General features: G+C 35.9%; 1 protein-coding gene across 2 annotated transcripts in view; it reads right to left on the bottom strand.

The window, feature by feature from the left end:
* The window catches only part of ORC3 (origin recognition complex subunit 3), a 60,912-nt gene that overhangs the window by 11,914 nt on the left and 32,608 nt on the right, over positions 1-16,390 (bottom strand). For both annotated transcript variants that reach the window (XM_041750832.1, XM_041750838.1), the window contains 3 exons: positions 14,121-14,237; positions 13,175-13,254; positions 321-454 (listed from right to left, as the gene is read on the bottom strand). In XM_041750832.1, coding sequence (XP_041606766.1) covers positions 321-454; positions 13,175-13,254; positions 14,121-14,237 — 331 coding nt within the window. The remainder of the gene's footprint in view (positions 1-320; positions 455-13,174; positions 13,255-14,120; positions 14,238-16,390) is intronic.

Here is a 16,390-nt window from a genome sequence, read left to right on the forward strand (position 1 = left end):
TTAATTATGATGCCCTGATACTCCAATCTTTTTTATTTTTTTGTTACCCCCCTCCCCCTTTAAGGTAAGTCTTCTAAACTGTCCATCTGGGAAAAGAATTCTTTTTCCTGCCCATTTGATGATTTTCACTGTTTAAACCAAATCTGGAAGAGTACCACTTGTCTTATTTATGATTGTCAAGATATATTCTGAGGATTGGTATGCTGACCATGAAATACTTTATCTCTCATCTCTGAAACATTAGAAAGTGGGATTTTCTGTGTTATTTTATTTAAATGACTGTCATAGCCAGTAGAATTGGCAAGATACTATATTCTCACCATCAAGATTCTGAAACTGGGCCAAAAACTCCTCTATTCTCTTTGCTGTGCTCCCAAGCTGCTTTTCAGAAGTGGACTTAAAAATCTTGAAACATTTCTGAAGAATGGTCATCAGTTCATCTTTTGCCAACATCCTAGAAAAGAATCAGTGACAGGAGATATACTGTAACTGGAAAATCAATATACTTAAAAAACACTGCTGCATATTAAATGCTTCTGGTCAGTGAAGATGGTACAGACTCATCACCAGTAGCTACCAAATTTGAGGAAAGAGATCTTCTTCAGTGTATGTGACATTTCAGAAGTATTAGGAAACTTCTCATAATAAAGCTTAACTCAGAAAATGTAGAAAACTTGGGCTCACAGCCCGATAGTGGCACTTCCACTACATTTGGAATACAGAGCAACCTACTACACCTCTTTGACCCTTGGGTTTCCTTGTCAATGAGATGGAACTAAGAATTCACATATCTCACAGGTTAAATGGAGGCCTAAAGATTAAACAAGAAGATGTATTTGAAGACTCTGGCACAGTGCTTACCACACAGTAGGCATTTAAGGTTAGTGTTCCTATCCTTCAGATCTAAGTAGGAGACAGCAGTATCTGCTGAGGATATAACACTTAGGCTAAATGAAGGCTTAAAGGACTTCAAAAAGAAATCACAATCATTTCTCTAATTATTACCATTTTAGCTATGCTTTATATCTTCTATTGGCTTTATAAACATCCACTAAACTTTAAAAGAGGTAAGCAATTCTCTGTGTTTTATATAGCACAGGTGGAATGGTTGTATAACTCATTCAAGGCCACAGAGGAAATCTTTGTTAGAAATGGAGGGAACACAGATCTTCTAAAATTAGGATCCTGTTCTCAGAACCATTACTTAAAGGATCTCTCCACTCATATCATATTCAGTAACAGAATGAAATGGAATCAGGACAATATTAGTAATTACTAAGTGCCATGACACAAGTATAAAAATTATTCTCAGCAAACAGACCTAATAATGAAAAACTACGATGACTGTAAACTCTTACATTAATCATGAAGGAACATGGAGACAAATCCAGAATGTGGACCATTCTACAAGATAACCATCGTAGGTTTGACATTTTTCATAATAAAAAACCCGAAAAAGATACTAATATTACTAAGCTAACTAAAAGATATAAAGTAGACTAAGACTACTGAGAAATTAAGTAGTTACTTCAACTAAATTTTAAACTGAGACCTAAATTTTTTTTTTCAATGTCCTATAGCCAATAAATATAGAAACCAGTAAGTAGGGGTGGATAAAAGTAAACTTTTACCTAGTTTTAAGAAAAAGTATAAAATTTTCTCTTCCTCCTACAGCAATAAAATAATTATCCAAAGTATTAGTAATTTTATCTGTGAATAAAAGGCAACTACCAGGTCAAAGAAAACTAAGCTAACACATTTAGTTCTTGATCATATTTGACATGATTTAAAATGTCTGGCTTTTTATTGCCCAGATGAAGTTAAACTGTTAAGAGAGTTAAAGTCAGATAGACTTGAACACTCTGTTATACCTAAACTTCAGCCCTGCTTAAATAGCCAAGATCAGCATTTCCAGGGTTCAGGGAATTACTGACACTGGCTTGCTGGGAGGGGTAGAAGCTGAGGTGGAATTCACATCAGAAGCACCCTGAGAACTAGTATCCCAGGCTGCAGGTAGCCACACCTGGCATCTATTTGCAGCTTACAAAACTGAGTTATCGAGGAAGGCGAGGCCAGCCTATAATTCACTTTGAGGGCACAAGAAAAAAAATGGCATTATGTCACATAATTTTAAAATCAAACTTTATAGCCATAACTTTTAACATATTTGCTTAGATGGGGTAGATCCTTCACTTCAGATGTAAACCTTTAAGTAATTCAGAGAATTTACTACTCTTTTTATTATTAGCCAAAGATAATGTTTTTGTAGTTTCCAGAGTAGCAAAAGATGTTATACTATCCCAAGTACTCTCTGGTTTAATACAAAACAGGGCATCAAGTAAGGCTAAGTAGAGATAATAATGTGATCAACCCAATAAAGTCACAAAAATTTTTAAAATTAAATTATACATACAGAGAATCAACATATACCTGCTATAATCACTATTATCTAATAACATCATTCTAGAGTCCAGTTGCTACAACAAATTAAGAAAAAGTGATACAAACATTAAAAAGGAAGATGAAATTTATAATTTGCATATGATGTGACTGCAAGGTTACGAAATCTAAAAGAACTGCGTAAGCATTAAAGAGTGTGAAGGATGTAAGACATGTATATACATATATCTGTGTTAATACCTTACATGTACATGTAATCCATCTTTTATTTTTTTTAAGATTTTTTTATTATTTATTTATCCATGAGAGACACAGAGAGAGAGAGAGGCAGACACACAGGCAGAGGGAGAGGCAGGCTCCATGCAGGGAGCCTGATGCGGGACTCAATCCCTGGTCTTCAGGATCATACCCTGGGCCAAAGGCGGTGCTAAACCACTGAGCCACCTGGGCTGCCCCTAATCCATCTTTTATTAAATTGCATCACGGGAAAAAAGAGCATGTTCAAAATGGCAACAAAAACTATGGAAAACACAGCCATATACTTTACTTATTTAGAATTTATTTATTCATGAGAAACACACAGAGAGAGAGAGGCAGAGGCACAGGCAGAGGGAGAAGCAGGCTCCATGCAGAGAGCCTGACATGGGACTCGATCCCGGGTCTCCAGGATCAGGCCCTGGGCTGAAGGCAGTGCTAAACTGCTGAGCCACCCAGCTACCCCAGCCATATACTTTACAACAAGTATGTGACACATGTCAAAAAATGAAAGCCTTGAATAAATGGACATTTTTTAGTTCTAACCCCCAGTACTGTACAGATACAAATTTATTCCAAATTAATATATACTTATAACACTTTTTGAAACAAAATTCCAGGAGGTATTTGTTTAAAACCCAATATAATTATTCCAAAATTTATCTGGAAAAATAATTGTTCCTAAAAGAAGAACAATGTGTATATGCTTGAGTGTGTGTAGTGGGGCTATTAATGTATCAAAAGATATAAGCTATAGCAACCAAAATCAGTACTTTATAGGAAGAGACAGGAAACAGTGAGAACAAGAGTCTATAAAGAGCTTAAAGAATATATGGGAATTTGATCATTGGGGAAGAGATGGTATGTACTGGAAATAACAAGTTTGAAAAAAATAGATCACTACCTCAATATATTTCAGATAGAATAAAAATATAAGTATGGCATAGGGGTTTGGGAAAGAACTAGTCCATCAATCATAAAATGCTAGAAGAAAATGAAGATATTTAGGCATCAACAAGAGTGTTTTCAAAACGGAGGATCTTATATAGCTGTGATAAATATGAAGTAATACTAGTCATGATGGCTACCATTTATATGCACACATGTGTACTTTGGTGACACTGGATCTTTACTATACTGTATGATGTAGTTAAAATTACTCCCATATTAAGAAATGAGGAAACAGAGACACAGAAAACTTAAGTAACTTGACTAGAGTCCCGTAATTGACAAATTACCAAAGTGATGTGAACCCAGTCTGGCTTGGCATCCATGTGCTACATCTCAAGACACAGTGTCCATGGTAGAATAGTAGATGCAAAACAAATAACTAACACAACAAAAACCAACCAAATTCCAAAACCAAAAATCCAAGTTGTGGAACATCGTATATAGTATGATTTAATACCTGTTTGTGCCTGGAAAAATGTCTGGAAGTACAAATTGCTAACAGTAAATGAAAGGCTTTCAAAGTTATGGAACACAAATGGTAATATCAGTAAAGCACTGTTATGTTTTCATTTAGATTATTATTAGAGTGACTCCCAACAAGTACTTGGACAAACCAAACCTAACTGAACAAAACTAACTAAAAACTAAAAAGTGAAAATTTTAAATTATTCCAGAAAGTTTGTTGATACACACTAGCACCCCAAGCAGAAAATTAAGGATTGAGTCACACTAGACCAGCATTTTTCAAACTGAGTTTTCAAAGTGGGTTTCAACCATTACTAAGTCATAAAACCATTCATTCACTCATTCAGTGAACACTTATTAAATGCCTACTATATACCACGCACTGTTCTGGGCATCTGGGATGTATCTCAATGAAACAAAAACCCTTGTCTTTATGAAACTTACATTCTAACAGAGGCTGGGAGGTGAGGGGGTAGGGCACAGCAACAAACACTATCTGCTTCATATTGCTATATATCCTAAAAATTGGTATTATAGAAAAATACTGAGTAGGATTAAGGGTGGGGAGAGTTGGGGAGGAGCAGATGGATTTCAATCTTAAAACCATTTTTAGACCTCATTGAGAAGATGACATTTGACCAAACACATGAAGGAGGTAAGAGAGTCGGCCATATAAATACCTAGAAGAGCTTTTCCTGGTGGAGACAACAATACATGCAAAGGTCCTACACTGCATGTATGTAGGGCATGGTAAAGAACAAGGAGGCTAAGGTGGCTGAAGTGGAAAGAGAGATCTAGTAAAAATGAAATGAGACAGCAATGCAGGGCTAGATCATGTAGAGTCATTATAGAGACTGGCTTTTATACTTAGTGAATTGGGGGAGTTAATGGAGAGTTTTGAGCAAAGGAGTGACATTATATGACATATTTTAAAAGGATTGTGCTGACTGCTGTTTTGAGAAAAATCTGTAGGGGAACATGTATGGAAGCCAGGGAAACTGATTCTGCAATTTTCCAGGTGACAGATGACAGTGACTTGGGACAGTGGTGATACCAGCGAAAGGAAGGTGGCAAGAAGGTTTGATTCTTGATGGATTTTGAAGGCAGAACCCAAGTTTTTGGCTTTCAACAATGGGAAGGATAAAAAGACCACTGTTAGATTCTAAGTTTAAAGGGAAGTTCAGGCATTCAGTTTCGAACACATGAACTTTGTGTTTTGGATATGCAAGTGGAGATGTTAAAATAGGTGCATGGAATACTATATGGCAGTTAGAAGAAAAGTAGGCTTTTCACCTCCCCCGGCACTGCAATGTTGAGATGTCAGGGAGAAGAGAAACCACTAAAGACCGAGAAGGCAAACGCATTGAGGTAGGAGAAAAACCGAGTCCAGGTCCTGAAAGTCATTAAAGGAAGGAGTGGCAAACTGTGTTAATGCTGATAACAGGCTAACACAAATGAAGACACAGAATTGACTATCAAATTTAGGAACATGAAGGTCACCAGTAATCTTAATCAAAGTAGTTTATTAATAGAGTAGAAAAACCAAATCAGTTAAAAAGGGAATGAGAAGAGAGGAATTGGAGGCATTGTGACAATGCTTTTGAATTCAGGCGGATCCCATTTAGCATTTAGATTTAAAAGAAATAGAATTGAAAATATCAGAATTTAAAAGTGTGAAAGTCACCACACTAAAGAGAAAGGAAAAAACACATTAAGATAGGTCACCTTAATGCCGAAAAAGAGGTATTTATATTTAACCACCCTGATTAAGTGGTTTTTATTACCATCAGGTAAATGATTCAAAAAAAGGTTTGTGATACTTAATATGTTAAAAGATTTATAGATTGTCATAAAAAAAAAAAAGTTTCCTTAACTAAGACAGAAAGGGAATCATTTAGCAATCATTAAAAACAATCATCCTGCAGGGCAATTGAGTGTTCTGCTTCATGATGCAGAAAGCCAATAATTCCTGGTTAAGTACTGATTATATAAATGTCTGATTGAGAACAGGCAATAAGGAGAAAATGGCCAATCCATGGCTAATGCAAAAGTCCTCTAAATAATGAGTTCTCAGGCTTTAAACGGACATTTTCATTAATCACCTTTTAAAAATATCAAAAACTCAAACCGGCAAATGTATCAATGAAGACTAAAAAGGAAACAGGAAAAGCTTACAAAAAACCATATACACAGAAATCATCTTCAAAGACAATACAACAAAGCATTTATATATGGTAACAGGTGAAATGGAAACCAAAAATATGCCTGATGCCTCTAAGCCTTGATATTTCATGTTAGATGCCACTTCCTCTGAGAAACTGCTCAACCTCCTTAATGAAGGTTCACCATCCAGCCTTTTAGCTCCTTAGCCCCTGAGACCTCACCTGTCACAGCACTTACTACTCTGCATTGCAACTGCCTACTTGTCCACCTTAATCTCTCACTTGACCAAAATTCAGTGTACATAAGACCTAGGGTCATCTCTGTAGTCACATCAGTGGCTCTACCTATCAAGCATTTAAAAAACCTTTTTTGAACAAGGCAATAAATGGCCTTGCCCCCATCGTTTGATGACCTCAGGCCTTAGTGAACAATAGTTTCTCTACTGACAAGCTGGTTCACGTAAGGGAGCACTACTCCCAAGTAATAGTGCCCTTTGAGGAAACCATGCTTTTTCCTGTTTGTCATAACAAGTAAATTAAATTACATCATATGGTTAGTAATGACTTTAGTAAACTAAAATATATTCATATTATTGATCTATATACTTTTACATTTTTATATATCTCCTATATTTCTTTTCCAAAAGAAAAAAGTTCTCAAATTAAGTTTGATTAGCAATTTCTGAGTTTTTAAAGGAACATTTCTTAGCTACCTGCTCATTTTCGAGCAGAAATTAGTAGGCACTAAATATTTCACAAAGAAAAACTTAAAAGTTCATATCTTTTGTGTCTGTTGAGATAAAAACCCACTGCTCACTCTTAGCAGTGGAATGCCTTGTTTCAGTTTTGGAACCAATCTGAGATCACCTCCCTCAAGCCAGCCAGCTTCTCCAGCAATAAAGCCATTTCTTTTCCCTTGATGGCTTCATTTTTTCCTCATTTTTTTGTAGTCTCTTCTTATTCCCCTTATTTTCTACAACAGTGTTTCTCAAAGTGTGGTCCTTTGGACCGATCATCTGTCCAAATGTGGTGGAGTGCTTATAAAATGCAGATTCCTTCTGCATTTAAAACCCAGGTTCCCAACAGATTCAGAATCTTTAGGGAGGGCAGCCCGGGTAGCTCAGCGGTTTAGCACCATCCTCAGCCCAGGGCGTGATCCTGGAGATCTGGGATCGAGTCCCACGTCGGGCTCCCTGCATGGAGCCTGCTTCTCCCTCTGCCTGTGTCTCTGCCTCTCTCTCTCTCTCTCTCTCTCTATCTCTCTGTGACTATCATAAATAATAAAAAAAAAAAATTAAAAAATAAATAAATAAATAAAATCTTAAAAAAAAATCTTTAGGGGGAGGGTAAAAGCATACATGTTCAATACACCTCAGTTGATTCTTATGCACACTAAGGCTTGAAAATCAGTACTGTTAAAACTATGATTCTCAACATCTTTTTCCTATAAAATGAACTTCAACAATTCAGCTGTTTGGTTTTACCACAAGTGTACAGATGACTGTGGAGGACCTGGTGTGCTGCAAATTCAGACTGGCAATCCTTGGTCTAAGAAAGAAATTGTATTTTAACTGTACAGTCTCATATTCCTTCTGCATGGACAAATCTAGATCACCAAAAGTTAAATTAGGCTATTTAGGAAGCATCACATAGATTGTGGAGTTGTACTGTTTTTCTTTTCTTTTCTTTTTTTTTTTTTTGTTTTTCTTTACAGTAAGAAATCTCATCTAAAGTTGCAAATTCAGGAAACAATGCATTATTTAGATTTCAAATCTCTAGTCTCTTTGAACTAAGCTAAACTGTTCAAATGTTAATATTATTACTTGGCTCATGTTTTTTTAACTCAATGAAAGCTGAACTGACCTGCTAATATATTACTGTTTAACTCAAAAGCTTTACTCAAAAATTAGAGCAATTTCTTTTAACCTGAATTCCTGAAGCTATCAATCAACTTCAATTTACAAATCTGTTTCTAGAGCAAACTCATAAGGTTACACTTGGGATAAGCAGACTAGACACTGTGGTTCCTTTCATTTATAGATCTATACCCTGGGCCAAGATGCCTTGTGCCACGGTGGGATGGGGGTTTTGAGTCCATAGACGCTTGCTTGGTTGGTTCACTTTAATATCTGTGGTGTGCTCTGAACATGGACAACTGGCCACAAACCTACAGAAATTACTTTTTATACTATCTCCCAAATAATTGAAATAAGGCTGAAAAACAGACTTGACTTTAAAGATTGATTTAAATTCCAGTTCTGTCAGCTGCAGAAAAGTCACTCAATGTTTCTGCCTCTGGCTTATTTGGAAGAAAATGAGATAATCCTTGAGTAATTCTCAATTATTGGACAAGGGCAGAATAAATTCCCTAAGACGACAGACACACTTCTCATTACCCTCAACTCAAGAATCACCGCCATAGTAATCCATGGCAACTGATATGAGATCAGAGTATTCTTCAGGTCCAGCTGATGCATAATTCCTGTAAGTTTAAGACTCTGACTTGTAGCAACCCTTAAAACCTTATTATGGAAGCAAGGTTTTTTGAATTTCAAAAGTCTAAAAAACTTTTGGTCACGTGTTTGATTTCTAGATGACTATTTAGAAATTTTCTTCAATAGAAAGATAAATTTTTCCTCTTAAGGTCTTTCATAGATGACCACAAAAAGCCCAGTGTACTCACCTAGCGCAGTGCTGGATTAGCATCATTTTTACCACTTACTGTTCCCAAATGGTATTTTAAATGAAATATATTCATATATAATGATACATGCTCATATCCTGTATAGGGATTTGGTCTTCATACTTCAAGAGTTGACTGAAAGAAGAAAGTTTATGGAAGACATGCAGAACCAATGGACTCATGCCAAATTACGATCTTATTATAAAGACATACCTGCATGCTCCCTGCACGCACATCAGTGTCTGTTGCACACATTTAAAAAATAACTGTGATATAAAATCCTGCTTTTTTCTACTCACAAGATATATTTTCCCCCATTATAAACATCTTGTAAATACATTTTTAAATTGAGGTAATTAGGGGCATCTGGATGGTTCAGTCAGTTAAGCATCTGCCTTTGGCTCAGATCATGATCTCAGGGTCCTGGAATGGAACCCCGCATGGCATTTGGCTCCTTGCTCAGTGGGGAGTATATTTCTCCCTCTCGGTCTGCCCTTCCCCTGCTTATGCACGCTTTCACGCTCTCAAATAAATAAAATTTTTTAAAAAATAAAAATAAAATTGAAATAATTAACATATTAGTTTCATGTGTACAACATGATTTGATTATTTGTATATATTGTGGAATCATTACCATAAGAAATCTAGTTAACATCCATCACCACAGTTATAAATTTTCTTTCTTATGATGAGAACTTTTAAGATCTATTCTCTTAGCAACTTTCAAATATGCAGTATGTGTTATTAATTATAATCATCATAGCACACAGTACATCTCCAGTACTTCTTTATAACTGGGAGTTTGTACTCTTTGACCACCTTCACCCATTTTGCCCACCTTCCCACCTCTGACAACCACCAATCTGTTCTCAGTATCTCTGAGTTCAGTGTTATGGCAGGACTTCCTTTTTTATGGCTAAATACTTTGTGTGTATATGTGTTTCTTTATCCATTTATCCACTGATGGACACTTAGCTTATTTCCAAGTCTTGGCTATTAGGAATAATGCTGCAATAAACATGGGAGTGTTGGTATCTCTTTGAGTTAGCATTTTCATTTCTTTCAGATAAATACCTAGAAGTGGAACTGCTAGTCAAAGGGTAGTTCTATTAATTTTTTGAGGAATCTCCACACTGTTTTCCATAATAACTATACCAATTCACATCTCCACCCTCTGGGTACAAGTTATTTCTCACCACTTCTCATTTTTTGTCTTTTTGGTATTAGCCATCTTAACAGGTATGAAGAGGTATCATTGTGATTTTGATTTGCATTTCTGATGATTAGTGATGGTAACCATCTTTTCGTGTACCTGCTGGCCATCTGTATGTCTTCTTTGGAAAAATGTCTGTTTAAAAAAATGGGCCGAGGATCTAATCTATTTAGTTGTATAAGTTCTTTATATGTTTTGGGATATTAATCCCTTATCAGATATATGATTTGCTAATATTTTCTCCCTTTTGTTTTATTATTGGTTTCTCCTTTACTGCATAGAAGCTTTTTAGTTTGATATAGTCCCACTTATTTATTTTTGCTTTTGGTGTCAAACCCCAAATATCATTGCCAAGATCAATGTCAAGGAGCTTTATGTTTTCTTCTAGTTTTGTGGTTTCAAGTCTATGTTCAAGTCTTTAATCCATTTTGAGTTGATTTTTATGAATGGTGTAAGAAAGTAATCCACTTTTCCCACTATTATTTACTGAAGAGATTGTCCTTTCCCCATTATATATTCTTGCCTCCTCTGTTATAAATTGTCCACCTGTGAATTTTTTTGAGCTCTCTGTTCCATTCATCTATGTGTGCTTTTTTAATGTCAATACTATACTCTTTTGATTACTACAACTTTGTAATATAGTTTGAAATCAAGAAGCATGATGTTTCCCTGTGTTCTTTCTCAAGATCGTTTTGACTATTCTTTTGTGGTTCCACACAAATACTAGGAATTAAATACTTTTTAATGGTCACAGTATATTTCATCAACTTGATCTGTGGTTTAAAACATGTCAGTTTCCAGATAAAAGAAATTTTTCACAAGAAATACTGCTTTTAAGGAACTTAAAAAAAATCAAGCTAGAAATGTTTATTAGACTATGTTTCTTTAGCACCTTAGTTTTTCTTCCCAAGTGACATTCAGTGATCATTTTAATCTTATTTTCTCTCATGACTTGAACTGTTTGAAGATAGGTGATGTCTGGTTTCCTAAATTCAAATGATTCCTACTTAGAATGCTAAACCCTGACTTTTTGTCCACATCTAATCTGCACAAAAGGGAAAAGAAATCCAATATAGAGATTCCCAAATTCTTGTAATGCTCAGGCTCTTACCTCTCCTTGCTGCATCTGCTATATCCTTTTATCCTTAGAGCTTTTTATATTCCTGTTTCTGGAAGTTTAGCACGATGGCTGAAATTTCATTTTCTATTTGTTCCTTCTGCTTTACTCAGAGCTGAAAACCCATATTTTAGATTTCAGCAAAGAATAATGGAAGGTACAACAGCTATGAAGTCAGATCTGGATTAAAATTCTGGTTCCATCAACAGCTAAGAGATCTCAGGCAAATCATCTAAGCCTTGTGTGTGCTTCAGTATCCTGAGTTGTAAAGTTTGGATAATAGTATTGGCCACAAAGGTGTGCTTGTGTATTAACAGGAAAAGATACTGAAAGGGCCTAACACACTGCTAGCCTTGATAAACAGTGGTTATGACTATAACCATTACTATTATTGCTCGTGTTTTCTTACCCTAGTTTCGAACTGGCATTTGGCATTCTTGATTCTTGACCTGTACCCCAAGATTACCAATGCCAGAAAGATACAGAAAGAAAAGAATAAGCCCTTTCTGACAAAGGAATCTATGAATTTGAGAATACTCAACCAGAAAAGGAAGACAATCACTAATCACAAAGATTAAAGAGGACACTCAGCAAGAATCAACTGGGTGTTCAAGCAGTCACGTTAACTTGAATGGAAAGTAAATGAAGTCTCAGTTGACATACAGAAGTACACAGAAATCTCTTACTGGCATTAAAAAAAAAATGAAATAAAACATAGCTTTTCAGTGGCAATCTAGTTTCCATGGGGAGTTATTTTTCCAGATAGCATAAAATTAGTTTCCTATCTTAAGCTGCACCTGCTAGATCACTAACATTTGAATTATTAAGTCTCTGGACTTAAAGTGCTTTCAATGTGAATTTTCCTCCTACTGTGCCCATCTGTTCTTTTCTTGTGGGCCCAGAGGAAGCCAAGACTTAATAAATATTCAGTTCTCAGACTTTTTTTTAATGATATTTTCATATACGCATTTATATTCACGGAGGAAAATAAGTCTGTGTGCAGAAACTTAATTCACATTTGATTTCCCTTTTCCCATTATCCAAGTGGTCATTATTTTTGTTAGACTAAAAAGTCACCATATATATGAGAGGTAAAGCCAAGAAAAACAAAGGATTATAACTTTAAAAGGCAAATTTGTCAGGGTGGTAAGCAATCTCTGAAATCTGATAATAACACCAAGATAATGTATTTATTCATGTAACATTAAGTAAATAAACTTATGATATCCAGTGTTCATGCAGACAGGGCTGGCCACTGCTTGCTCATCATGCTCCTCATCAAGTTCAGCAGTGGCCTCCTTCATAGGATGCATTTCATCAAGTGATACTGCTCCTCCACCTATCCTGGTTGGGGCCATGGCAAGCTCACTTTCCATGACTACTTTCCCTGCCATGACATCAAGCTGACAAGATTAAAATCATCCATACATAGGGCACCTGGGTAGTGCAGTTGGTTAAGCGTCCTACTCTTGGTTTCGGCTCAGGTAATGATCTCCAGGTTGTGAGACAAGACCCATGTCAGGCTCCATGCTCAGTGTGGAGTCTTTGCTTAAGATTCTCTCTCTACCCCTCCTTCACCTTCATATATCACCCACCTCCTCCCCCCGCACACTCTCTCTCCCTCTCTAAAATAAATAATGAAAAAATAATAATAACCCATACCTAACCTAAGTTCTCCTCAGGTAGTGTCAATATTTGACTAAAAACACTTATTTTACTTTAAAAAAAAATCACAAGTTCATAAACAAGGTAAAACTAGCAAAGAAATGGATGGTTGCTATATTAAAAACACAAACATAAATTCAATATATATACAGATATTAGACACAACATGCTACTTCTGAAAACTCTTGCAGGCAGACTTCTGGAGGAGGGTGTTACTTATTGGCAGGCTTACAGCGGACAAAAAAGAAAACAAACCAAACTACCTCAGCAGCTGCAAGGCTGACACATACTCCTCTGAATCCCATATGTTCTTTTCTAAACAAGTGCAGTACAGCTCTCTGATCTGTAAGTAAAAAGTGTATTTGTGAGAAACCAAAAGTGATGTATTAAGTTATACACTACTTGTTTGTCAAAGTATCATCAATGGTCAAGACAAAAAAATAAATCTTATTAAAAGCAACCATTATCTTTAGAGGACTACAGACTGGGCATGCATCACACAGGCTTTATAAGAATACCATTTAGATAAAAGCAAAATTAGACTATATTGGGATTGGCTGATACCACTGATAACAGTGCAATAAGTAATAAAATAAAAATGATATGTGATTATTAAAAAGAATGCTTAATCGTAGAAATCATCTTTAAACAAATCATTCACATGTATTTACATTTGTCTCCAAACCTCTGAGTTAAGAACCCAAAGATTTAGGAATACAGAATTACTCTACTAACATCCACTCTCCAGATGGTTCACAGGTTTCCAGTATGACACACAGGCCAGTGGGGCATAATTTCGCAAGCACAGAAATGCTGCCTCCCTTTTAGTTTTTTGTGTAATGCAAGGTTAACCATTAAGCATTCTCAAATAGATTCTTTTTTCCATTTTGATAAGGTGAGGGATCAGCTCTCTCGGCATACGTGACAAGGAAGTGTGAAAGAAAAAAAGTTAAAATGCCTTAGGACAAATACATTGCAGGGGAAGCAATACCACCAGGATTCATGTGGCTGCTTCTAGTTGTGGCCATCAGAACAAAAAATATGGTTTCAATTACCAGTAATGTGTACAGCTGGAATGGATTTAGACTGTGCACTCAGTGCACGATTTGGATCCATTTCAAATTTTGATGCCTGAATGCTGCTGAAATCAAAGCAAGAAACTACTAATCTTCCTACTGCAGAGATTCCAAATGAGGAAGTTTTGGTTACCTGTCGACCCAATGGGTACTTGGGAAGAGAAGAAGTGAACTGATGAAGACATCTCAAAACCAGGAAGTAATTTGAATGGTAAACATGTAAGTTTTCTAGTAATGATTGTATTTCCTCCTAAATATCAGAGAATACATTAAAAATACATAAGTTAGTAATTAAAAGAATAGAGTCTACTTCATGAACATGTTATTAATTCCTGGAAAACTGATGAGAGAAGATTCAGAATTATAAATTAACCTCCTCAAATTTTGAGAATTAGTAATGCACACAGAAAATCTAGGATAAAAGCTGGGCATCTTTGATTTAGTAGCAAGTCAATATCTTACACACACCAAAGTTAATACTGTAGTTTCCTTCTACCTGTACCATTGCCATGATTACTGGGCTCCCCAAAACGCACCTTACTGGATACCTCCCTGTGCCAGTCACCCGATGTATGCCACAGCAAGGCAGGCCCACTACCTACCTCACTGGCATCAGAAAGAAAGGTGAAGAGGTGACCAGGGAGCCCACTACAAACATAATTCACAGTGACTGAGGTTCCACTTATGGCCTATGCTTCTCTTAAAGTACTAGTAGAACTGTTTTTCAAAGGGAAGACAGACTATAGAAGAAACACCACAGGTGACTGATAAATCCTTGCCTTTTGTTGAGAATCCCAATACTGGTTTTATTTAGCTTACCATTAAGAAAAAAATCTGAAGCCATCAAGCTTTATAATTTAGACTCCCAACAAGTATAATATGGGAGACAGTGTCTTAAGAAACTGATGGGATGATTAATCTCATAAATCAGTTTCAAAAGAATTGGGGGAGGGGTAGTGAATAGAGGTGTTGTTTTCTAGAACCTTCTGAAATAGTTTAGAAATGACTTTAAAACACTACATCCTATCAACATCCAAGTATTTTTCAGACCTCAAATACTTTTATAACTGCTTCATCCTGTAACATTTTCTAAAGAGGATTATGATCTGTGGCATGGTCTTCACATTTTTTTCTTCTCTAAGAAGTTAAATGAAGGACTTTAACTGCTGGGCTTGATTTTTTACCCCAGTAATATCTTGCAGATACCCATTATTTTCAGCAGTCAAGCATACAGAAAGTAACACCTAGATATCAACAAATTCAAACAAACCTAACCTATACAAAACAACAAATCTGATATATTTTCCTAAACACTTAGAAATCAGTTCCTTCATTAGTGATCTACATGTTATTACCTGAAAGCACAGGGCAAATGAAGGAAAACCTTTTAGTATCAAAATGTTTTTCCTCCCAGTATTTTAGTTGGCAATTTCAAAAATCTAGGTCTCCTATCACAACAAAGGGTACTTTAACCACCACTGGGAAAGTAATTAATTCTAATTTTACAATAGGTTATAACACAGAAAGTGCATAAAGCCACTAATTGTTTGCCTTAATGTATGCCTAAAGAGCTTTTAAATAAAGAAAATATTCTGGAGAGAAAGGAATCCAACATTGAATAATAATCATACCTCACACACTTCTTGCACCACCTATTACTTTTGCTTTGTAGAGTAACTGCATGTACAAATAATGGGTGAAACAGAACTGAATTTACTCAGATAAGGAGAAAAAAGAAATAACACTTCGTGGGCAATGTTACATTCCAGGAACTATGCCTTGGGTAAGGGTGAGATGAGGATTATGCACATAATCTTCTCCCAGATGGTCTCAGTCCCTTTATACTTCTGTGTGCTTATATCCCTGTGCCTAGTGGAATTGTATCGCTTAAAACATGTTTTGCTTTGTTCACACAGCATAGGAAACTATTTCATCTGATGCTCAACTGAGGAAATGGGAGTTCTGGTTTCAACACTGGAAATAAAACCGACTATATTGGACTTCATGAGAGGCGATGTGTTATACCCTTCTAAGGGATTTTCAAGAGTTATTTTCACCATCCCACACTTTTGTCTTATGCGCTGACTTTGGAAAGAGACTTCACTGTTGTTTATATCTGTGTTCTTCTCAGCTGCAGCAGAAAACATCACAAATGATTAACTTTCTTCATGTAACCTATTCTCTAAATTCTTTTACTGAGATACGTATCTGCAAATGCCTCTCTACCACCTATCCAGATCAATAATTCTTGATACACTTTATGAATACGTTTATAGGTTTTGACGCAGAGAAAATTCTCTACTTGATACATTACTACAGATCACATTCTGCATATGTAAAAACAAAACCTTTTGAAATAGTAATTCTATTTTCCATTTGTTAAATTTTTCTTCTGGCATCATT

This window comes from Vulpes lagopus, chromosome 1 (genome assembly GCF_018345385.1).
Source record: "Vulpes lagopus strain Blue_001 chromosome 1, ASM1834538v1, whole genome shotgun sequence".
NCBI classification, from domain to species: Eukaryota; Metazoa; Chordata; class Mammalia; order Carnivora; family Canidae; genus Vulpes; species Vulpes lagopus.